The sequence below is a fragment of the Anthonomus grandis genome, chromosome 7 (genome assembly GCF_022605725.1).
Source record: "Anthonomus grandis grandis chromosome 7, icAntGran1.3, whole genome shotgun sequence".
Taxonomy (NCBI): domain Eukaryota; kingdom Metazoa; phylum Arthropoda; class Insecta; order Coleoptera; family Curculionidae; genus Anthonomus; species Anthonomus grandis.
The window spans coordinates 2,734,062-2,744,959 of record NC_065552.1 but is presented as its reverse complement, the minus strand read 5'-3'; the positions used below and the strand labels follow the sequence as shown (position 1 = coordinate 2,744,959).

Sequence of the window (10,898 nt, the reverse complement as noted above, 5' to 3'; positions counted from 1 at the left end):
ACTATTATATTTCGGATATATAACATGTCCATCACCATGGATAACAAATTAAGGGGTTCCGTCAATACATCTTAAGCTGCGTACACACCAAGTCGAGACTGTCGATCGACATGTCGATTTGTTTTCCATCGCTGGTCGGTAAACATGAAAGAGCAGTCGATCGACTTTAGTGTGTGGACGTGTTTTCGACATTCGACAAAGTGTTAAAGTAGGAGTAGGTACTCAGTGACATCGTGGCCGTGTGTTTTCGTTGGAGAAATGGAACGGGAACAAGCTAAAGTCATAGCCTTTATTAAGGCATACAAACTAAAAACAAATCTATGGGATTCTAAAACCAAAAACTATAACAACAGGAACTTGAGGCACGATGCCCTTATGGAAATTGGTAAAGAATTTAACATCGAGAAGCAAGCGGTAGAACAAAAAATTACAAATCTTCAAAGTCAATTTGCAAGAGAAGAAAAAAAAATAGAGGACAGCAAGAAATCTGGCTCTGGTAGTGAGGATGTGTATAAAAGTAAATGGTTTGCTTTTGAAAGTATGAAATTTTTACTAGACAAAAATAAGCCCAGGGACCTGTTGGATTCACAGGTACGTAGACTTTGAGAGCCTAACTATGTATTTTTATTTTTAAACGACAGGTTGTTTAGAACACTGTTACGCCTTTAACATATTTTGTATTGCCAAGGAACTTCTCCTTCGGGTGTCATAAAATAGTCTCTTAATATGTTTCTCACTTGTTTGGCCTGCACTGCACTTCTTCTGGGTATTCTGGGTAAATCTGCTAAGCCAGGCTTATTACCATTATCATTTCTCCAAGCTCCTAGAATAACGTCAGTTGAATCAGAGCAGTCAGAATCGAATGTTCCAGGGGGATTAAAAATGTTCTTAGATGCACTTTTTCTAAGAAAGTTGTGCAAATAACATCCTGCTAACGTTACCTTGCAGGCGGTTTGAGGTTCCAATGGTAATGGTTTGCGAAATATTCTAAATACATTAGATATTAAGCCAAACACATTTTCTGATATTCTTCGAGCTCTGCTGAGGCGATTTAATTAGTGTGACTTCCTGCATATGGTTTTATTATGTTTGTTGACAAAGGAAATGCGTCGTCTGCAACAAAAACATATGGGCTTTTTAAATCACTATTTCGGAGTTCTCCAGGTAAATGCATTGTATTGTCCTTTAGAAGTTTATTAAACGTAGTACTACTAAACACGCCTCCATCGGAAATGCGTCCTTGGCATCCAATATTAGCATAAATAAAAAAGGTAGTTTGCGTCGACTACGGCGAACAAAACAATACTAAACAATCCTTTGTAATTGAAGAATTCACTGCCGCTGTTTATTGGAGCCTGCAACGATATGTGTTTTCCATCCGTAGCTCCGGCGTAGTTTGGAAAGTTCCAACGATTGTAATAGTCCTCGGCAACGGCTTTCCATTCTGCTTCGTTTTTAGGCATCTGAAATTAAAAAATATATATATTTTATTTTTTAAACTTCAAACTAGCAATAGTACCAACGGAAGTAAAATAAAAAATCTTTCTATTACAGGTTTCATCAGGGGTGGGTGCAGTGGAAGATGCCAACGATGTGGATAATACTGCTGATGAGCATGAGAATGAAGGCAACTCAAAAGACTCTACGAGGAGTAATGTAAATGCCGATAATGTTGAAAAAGCAAAGGAAACTTTAACTACAAAAAACAGTTTAAGTCGCCAGCTCTTGGCCACGTACCTTCAAGAAAAGGAAATGCGATAACCCAAGGGTCAATGAAGCCTACGAGATAATGACGCAAACATTAGCGACAAAACAATCAAAGGATCTGTTTACCATATTTGGCGAAGTGGCTGTGACATTGTGAAATTTGCCCACTACTTATGCTCAAGCTACAGTGCAACACAAAATAAGCACACTTCTGTTTCAAGCAAAATTGGGAAATTACAATTATCCCGTAGCACAACAACCACAGCAGCAGTATTTTCTCAGGCTCAGCAACAACACTATTATCCTCAAGCTCAGCAACAGCAATATTTTCCCAGTACAGCAAATTCAGGTGGCTTACTGACGACCTCACCGATTCATTCCCCGGAATTATACTCCTCATGCTCTCCTTTCAGCATTCCCCCTACTTCGGCACAATCAACTGCCTTACAACTGATGAAGATGAAGCTGCAGATCGTTTCATTACCCAACTGCAATCTCCAGGAAGTCATACCTTATAAGCTCGGTCATAAGTATAGATATGCGCACAACTATTCTCATTTAGGGTTTAAATATTTAGTTCTGTTTTAGTTATAGTTTATTTTTACTACTGTTGTGCTTATTTATTCTTTATTATGGTTATGAAAATTTGATTTAAGGAGTAGCTATAACTATATTTTCATATTTATATAAATCTTAATAAATAAAGTGCTTACCTTAATATAGTCTTGTAATACATCAATAAGGGCATAATACACCTCCACAACAATTTTGGAAATTGCCTGTTCTGAAAAGATTCATTAGTGAGTGGTACGAATCTCCAGTTGATAAAAATCGTAACGTTACAGTAAGACGCTCCTTTATAGAAATAGCAGGTCTATAATTGGTGTCTTCTTTGCAAATTTTTGGCCCGATTTTTAGTAATAAATATATTCAAATTCACCTTCTGATATTCGAAAAAAAATTCTAAAATCACCATTGCACCTGTATTCAAGGCTCAATAGGTTTATGTCATCTTTTTTTAAATCGTCTATCAAATTACTAGCATTGTATCTAGTTCTACTTTGAAGACTTGGTCGAACCCAAAATCTTTTTTTGCGCGCAATTTTTCTTTTTTTAGTCGCGATAATAATATACGCGGCACAAGCAAGAATTACGTCTTCTTCGTCGGACATGTTGATTTGACTGATCGACAAACATTTGTGTCGACTCTGGTGTGGACAGATGCAGTTTTTGTCGCTTGTTGATCAACAATGTCGATAGACAGTCAATCGACAGTGTCGACTCGGTTTGGACGCAGCTTTATAGATCTAGTGCTTCAGACAAGGCTAAAACGATTTAAGATACAAGAGAATGGGACCAAACATGAATTTAAAAAAACTTTAAAATTAAATCATTACGATAATTCCGACCGAAATATCTTAAAATAAGAACTAGGTAAGGTACTTTGTAAGTTAGTTGTAGTTAAAAAAATAATTATTTTTTCATGATTTATTGGAAGAGGGTACTCCTTGGAGTTTCCTGCAATTATATGAAATTTTGTTTATTTTTTAACTGTTATATTGTAAATGATTTCAAGAAAGTCGTTTATTATTATTATCGTTTACACAATTGAAAGCCTGGGAGAAGTCAGTATAAGCACACAACAGATGAAAAATTATAACATAATAACACACACATATATTTCAAAACAATATTTTTATTCAGATTTTAATTTACAAAGAGGAAAAAACAAATTGGATAATAAAATGTTCACTATATATATTATTCTACAATCAAATTATAATAACTATATATAATAAAAAAAAGAAAGTAAATCATAAAGGTACCAATATCTCTTTTGTTTGATAAAATTTTTGTCGATATGCTCTTTATTTATACAATATGTTTTTATATTTTTGATTCGCTTATTGTACTATGAATATGATGAATTCCTTTTGCGTTTGTATTGCTACAAAAAATATATATATTAACTCTATTATACAGGGGGAGGGTTTCTTTGAAGTTGTGCCCAGTATCCTTTAATGAACAAAATTTCTTATTAGCGCCCCCCGTATATGGGTATTTTACAACCGTTTTATGCAAGTACCTTTAGTAATGAACAAATGAGTATTGCCACACACGACATTTTTGAGCACTAAATTGAGCACTAAAAACACTACGAGAATTTTTTTTTATTAGAAGGGAAATCACAATAATTATATTGTCAAAGGGGATCAAAGTATTATACAAAGTTGTGGGGGGAGAGAAAAGGGGATTTTTCCTTATTTTATAGAATTCCTTTTATATATATATACTATATTAAATAATACCTAAATGCGTGCTTATATAAAGTATTTGTTTAAAAATATCACATACTAAACTTATTTAATTTATTTATTTTGGTTTTAAATTAACTTTATTGTCACGAAAAGTGATAAAAGCGTTTTATTAAATGCGGTTCGAACACATAGAGCTAATAAAAATTAAAGGAAGACGTACCAGAAAGTAGAAAAAAAAACATAATTTGAAGAAATTTAATTGGTTTAGTGGATCGTCATGCCTCATAGTTGCCGGTAGGTAGGTACATATCTTTGGTTTGTTTTTTTCTAATTTTGTACTTTAGAGGCTACTAAGGAAGCATGCGTCATAATTTCAATGCGATTCTCGTTAGTTTTATGGGCGCACAGTATGCAATTAGGCTATTTTGGGGCCAATAAGAATGGGAAGCCACACCTTAACAGACACTTAAAATTAACAGAAATTAGATTTATAATGTTTAGGGGGTAAAAAATTAAAGAAAATTTGTCTAATCATAAAACAGATGCCACGAAATACCTTCAAACCGTAATGTTTAATGAGGAAATAGAACAAATAAGACACTATTTGCAAAAAAACCGCACCATTCAATCTCAATGTGCACTTTCTGTGAGTTCTTTTACTGGTCTATTAGGAAAATTCATTGAATACATTTTGTTCTTTCCAGAAGGGGATTGACTATTTTGATTTTATTTCAAAACATGATATTTACATTTTCTATTTCTCAATTTTTCTTTTTAAAAATAATTCAAACTCGTTAAGTTGTGTTAAAACTGCAATATTGCTTTGGATGTGATTTTATTCCATAAATTTAGTAGGAAATAGAAAAAATGTTTACTATACTACCTATACCTATATCTATTCGTTTACTTATACACATAATCATAATTATTAATAATTTTTGGATTGCATAAAATGTTGAACAAAAAACCAAGAATTACAAGTAGTACTTGCCATTCTTCAATTTTGAGTAGAGACCATTCGCTTCCGATTTATACATCTGCGCCTAAATGCACATTTTTAATATAGGTTTCAAAGTAGAGCAAATACAAATGCATAGAACTTATTTAATGAATATAATTTGTACATATTTCAAATACATTGTAATTTATTAGTTAACATAAGGTAACTATTATAGTGTTTATTCACCTGTGTCTAACTAAATGATCGGCAATAATAAATATTTAATTGGATGAGTTTTTCAGAAAGAATTTTCAGTTGGAGATCTTTCTTATTATATCGTGGGCTTAGTACTACAACTAGGCAACTCCATTTTTAAAAGAAACGAGTTATCCACTGGCAACTGATCTACTATGTCTGCTTTATTTAATGCAATAACTAGAAAATTTCTAAAATTGTCCGTTGAATTTTAGATAACTTCTAAAATAAAATTTGAAAATAGGTATTTCTTAAATACTCGTGATATTTTATACTAAAACTAGGTATCTTTAGTTACCCAGCTATAGCAGCGAAATAAACACGGCATTTTGACTTATTCAGTTGTTGTTTCAGTCTTTGGTAAACAGTGAAGCAACGCGTGTATAGTGCTCGTGAAATTTGTTTTTGTTTTGCCAAAAATTGCCAAGTTCCAGAAGCAAAAGAATAGTTGCAGCAGCTCTAAAGAGTTTAACTGAACACACAGGTATGTTTTTTAAATCCGTACTTTTCTTTAATTAACCACTATGATTGTCGTTTAGTTTTTGAGGTTATGTCAATTGTATATTTTATTGAAATGCAATAAAAGTAGGGAGACTATCAACAATTATTTTAATTTTTAGTGTTTTTAATAACCAAGAAACCTCAACAAAGAAAAAAAAGCGTGGAAAATCAACTCAAACATTACGGAATTGGAATATTGAAGAACCGTCTTTTATTATAAATTCCACGTGTGTCCCCGAGCAGCCACCAGCTGATTTAGTGAATATTTCTTCCCCACTAACATTTTTTCAACTTTTTTTTGATGCAACGATGTGTGAACATATTGGTACCCAAACAAATCTGTATGCATGTCAAAACAATTTAAATTTATGTCATGACAAACTGGGGAGCTAATAATGATATTCCAAAAATATTAGCAGAAAGTATTCGTCTCAACCGTTTTGAGACAATATTACGGAATTTGCACATGAACGATAATTCCAAAATAGATGAGGATGATAGACTTTATAAGCTTCGACCGGTTATTGAGCGGCTAAATGAAAATTATAGGATGTACGGAGGTCTTGCTGAAAAACTAAGTATTGATGAGAGCGGGATTCCTTATTATGGAAAACATTATGCGAAACAATTTATTAAGGGGAAGCCCATAAGATTTGGGTTCAAAAACTGGGCTCTTTGTACCAGCAATGAGTACAGCATTTAGCTTTTGATATTGATATGGGCAAACAAAATAATTTAACTTATTCCGAGAATAAAGAATATGGAATAGGAGGCCACGTTGTCTTATCCCTAATTCAACAAGCTAAAATACCACCAAATGAAGGCTATCAATTTTACTTCGTTAAAATTACTTAGTCGATTGTCTCAGGATGGTTACTGTGCCACAGGTACTTTACGTTAAAAATCGAGTAGAAAATAGTCCACTAAGGTCAAAGCAAGAATGGAAAACTGAAAAAAGAGGCTCCTGTCATAAGTCTGCATGTCAAGATGTTGTAGTTGTTCAACGGAAGAACAACAAAGTTGTAGCAGCTGCTTCAAATTTTGACGTACCTGCAAACAAAACAGCTCCACGTTACTGCAGAGAAACTAAATCTAAGGTAAAGGTTCCACAGCCAGGCATAATATATAATTATAATAAATTAGACAACATGGTTGCCAACTATAGGACCGGAATAAGACAAAGAAAATGGTGGTGGCCAATTTTTGCCTATCTTTTTGATGTGTCCATAGTAAATGCGTGGCTACTTATGGCAATAATTCACCCTGAGGATTCAATAAAATCTTCTTTTAAAACGAACTAAGGTAAGTTGGGGTATGATCGGACAAGGGGCAAGTCCGAACGCAGCCTCCAGAAGTCATATTGTTGTGGCAACAGCGCGGGAATCATTCTCCGCGTGAAACAAACAATAGCACGCAGTGCTCGACAAGACAACGTTTTGTTTTAAGGTGTTTCGTGTAAACTACATACAGTTTTGTGTTTTTTTGGTTTATTTTGTGTATTCGAACTTACTCCCTTCGCCAAACTTTGCTTCAAAAGGTAAGTTATTAACATTATATAGGTAATCTCTGTTGTGAATGGTCTATCTTTATAAACTGTTTGGATTAGTAAATCATAGCTTCAAGGAGTGTTATTATGAGTTGGTTCGATCTTTCCCCGTATGTAGAAGTAAGGGGCAAGTTCGAATAACTTTTTCCGATCTTGCCCCAATACATCTGCAGTATTGATTTTTTGTTACAGGTCTGACGATGGTTCGAAAATATGTAAGAAAATCCGACAGGGGGAAAAAGTACACCAAGGAGGACCTTGCGAGAGCCATTAATGAATTAGAAGGGGGATTAATAACCCTCAACGGTGCATCAAAAAAATATCACATCCCAAAATCAACACTGCATGATCATTCTAAAGGAACCCATGGGTTAAAAAGCCAAACGCTGGAACTTGGCAATTTCCTTAGAACATGAAAGGATTTTGGCAAATGGTCTTAAAACACTTGAGAAATGGGTCCTCAAGAAAGGAAGTTTTGTTTATTATAGCCGAATACGTAACAAAAAATAACATTAAGACTCCTTTTAAAAATAATATGCCAGGTGCCGACTGGTTTATTAATTTTAAATAACGACATAAACTTTCGATTAAAAAGCCCCAGGCGGTGGAAGATTCGAGAAAGAAAATGACCGATCCTTTCATAATCAACGAGTATTTTAGCCTATTAGAGACAGTTTTAAATGACTTAAAATTAAATGATCTTCCATAGCAAATTTGGAATTTAGATGAGACGAGCTTGTCTATAGATCCATCTAAAACAAAGGTAGTTGGTGCAAGAGGTGTAGCTTGTTCCCGTGTTACCAGTGGTCCCGGAAGGGAGAACGTTACAATTTTGTCTGCTGTGAATGCTGTTGGTGAAAAAGCGCCCCCTTTAATTGTCTTTAAGGGCAAGAATGTATGGGACCAGTGGATGGCAGATCGAGACGGCGAAACAGATGTAGCATACGCTGCTAGCAGTAATGGTTGGATGGAGACTGACATTTTTGTCAACTTCATTAAGAAAGCTGAAATTCCTACACTGGGTGGGCTACGACCGATTTTACTTATATATGATGGACACAGTACGCACGTAGACAATAGGGTAGTAACTCTTGCACAGGAAAATGGTATAACTATTTTAAAGCTTCCGCCGCATACCTCCCACCTTTTGCAGCCCCTTGACCTTGCTGTATTTAGGTCATTTAAAACATCTTGGGACCAAGAATTAGTTACTTGGCAAAGACAAAATCAAGGCGTTAAATTGCCAAAGAAAATATTTTCCGAAAAAGTGCGGAAAATATGGAATAACATAAGCCCAAATGTTATTCAAAATGGATTTAAGAAAAGTGGAATATATCCTTTTAATCCGACAGTTATTCCAAAAGAAAAATACCATCCTGAAGCATTAAAAAAGTTTGAAAATATAAAGAATGCCGGTGTATGCGTAACTGACAAAGCGAATGGTAATAATGACATTCTGGGCAGGGATATATTAGATGCAGGGCCAAGCAGTGCTTCACCTAAAATCACGACTGACGGCTGTTTTTATTTAAATACGGGGTAAGATCGAACACATACAAAAATTATACGACTATAAATGTACGGTTTAAATAGGAAGAAATTTGCCAGGGGCTTGTTCGGAATTCGATGTTACCCCGAGGGTGTTCTTTACAGACTTATATTATAACTTAACAAGTTGTCCGATCTTTTCCCTTCCCCCCGGGGCAAGTTCGAACTACTGTATTTTTTTTATTTTATTTTTTTATAATTTTTCCTATTAACAAGTATTAAGTTCCACCCAGCGAACTCTTTGCTTACATATTGAAGTTGAAACCTGTAGATTGTGACTTATTTTTAAAATCATTTTCCGATACTATGATCAGGTAAATTTGAACTAATCTATATTCCGTGCGATCTTGCCCCAACTTACCTTACTAAAACGAAACACCGTCCCTGACTTTTGCAACTTAAGCAGGGTCAATAAGAATCGGCGGTACTGTTCTCCAGCCAAAATCGAGCCCATATATGAATGTTTTTGTTACTCTGGCGTAGTGTTATGCTATTTAAGATATTTTGAAGGTTTGGGTCTGAAAGATGATAAAAAAAAAAATAAGTGAGTCTATCGGTTCGTTTGGAAGAAGACAGTTTTTAGTCACCTTCTGTACGTTGAATTGAATAAATCATTTACTTGAACGAAATATTGATTTATCCTGAATAAATATATTTTACTGCTCGTAAACTTTAGTTATATTTCGAAGAAACATAGCCCTAGCTTTGCTGCATTCATATGGCGTAAAGTCTGTAAAAGGGAAACTAAGACCAACCTTACCGCTGGATGTTAGATTTGATAATATCAATCATTTGGTGGAATATTCGGAGACTGATAGAAGGTATGCATTTTACAAAAAAAAAGGCAAATTTTGTTTGCGTAAAATGTAATGCGGGCTTACATCTCAAAATATGTTTCAAGGCTTATCACACTAAATAGGCATATCAAAGAATAATGTCCTTCATAAGGGACTGTTCTGTTTTTCAAATGTATACATTTCTAGTTTTTTTTTCCACATTTGCCTGCTTATTTGAAGTACACTAAACAAATGTTTAATAAAAAACTTATGTGTTTCTTATTCCATCTTACTTCATGCACTAATGTGTTAAACTGAATTTTCTTGTATATATATGTATATATCGAATCCCAGGGTAGTTGCCGTCATAATTTCTAAATTTGATATATGTACCTATATTTATTTATATTGATTTTGATTTGTAAAATTGCTGCAGAAATAGGAATAAAGTCATTATTAATAAGTCCTTGCTAGTAATGAATAAAGCTAAAAGAGCATTTGATTTATTATGAAAACAATATCGAGTTGTTTTTATAATATTTTGATTATTAAGATTAAATATAGTTGATGGTTGTAGAAAGTTTATATTAAAATCCTGTCTTTTTATAAAAAAATGTATTGATTATGGCATTGCTTCATCTGATGAGGTGTGAAGTAATTATTGTGTTTGTTTAAGAGATTAATTAAATAAATGATTGTGATTAAAACATAGTTTCATCGTTAATTAATGTAACTTTCTCATGAAAAGGGTTCTATTTGGCTGAAAATGTAAGTATCTACATTTTCAATCATTTTTCATCTTTATTTGTACGACCTACGCTAAAGCGTAGAGAAAGTTAAACTCGGAGAAACAATCGACATTTCAGTTTTTAAGTTCTTTTAATCAATGGCTGAGATAAACAAAGACCGCATGGTGTGGCTTCCCATTCTCTTTTTTTTCTCTTCTATTATTGCTTACAATTTAAAGAAAATTTACTGTACTTAACACATCGTCTCACTTTGGACTGGATGCAAACTGTCCCTCGATCCGGTTCTGCGTAAAGTGCTGAGGTCCACTTCCGGTTTCAACGTCGGTAAATTGCTCGAATCGACGACGATCGAGGGTCGCTTAAGAGTCGCGTGGGGGTTGCTCGTCGACGTGTTGGTGCTCGACTTCGATTCGGACGAATCTTGACGATCGGTCGAAGAGCACGAGCTCGAACCTTATTTTTTTGTTTATTTAATTGAGTCGGTTGAGGACCTATTTTTACATGCTAGGGACGTCATCTACTAAGTAGCCAAAAGCCAAGCGTACAGTGTTTTACAGGCAATTTTTTTTCATTCAGGATGCTTTTTGAGTTGTAACTTTTAAGCCACTGTGTACAAAT

The 10,898-nt window shown here is 34.2% G+C and overlaps 1 protein-coding gene across 2 annotated transcripts in view; it reads right to left on the bottom strand.

Annotated features, from left to right (window-relative positions):
• Nucleotides 1-3,385: 3,385 nt before the first annotated feature.
• LOC126738390 (transient receptor potential cation channel trpm) overlaps nucleotides 3,386-10,898 on the bottom strand; it is a 191,549-nt gene continuing 184,036 nt past the window's right edge. For both annotated transcript variants that reach the window (XM_050443699.1, XM_050443698.1), the window contains one exon: nucleotides 3,386-10,733. In XM_050443699.1, coding sequence (XP_050299656.1) covers nucleotides 10,513-10,733 — 221 coding nt within the window. In that variant the 3' untranslated portion in view covers nucleotides 3,386-10,512. The remainder of the gene's footprint in view (nucleotides 10,734-10,898) is intronic.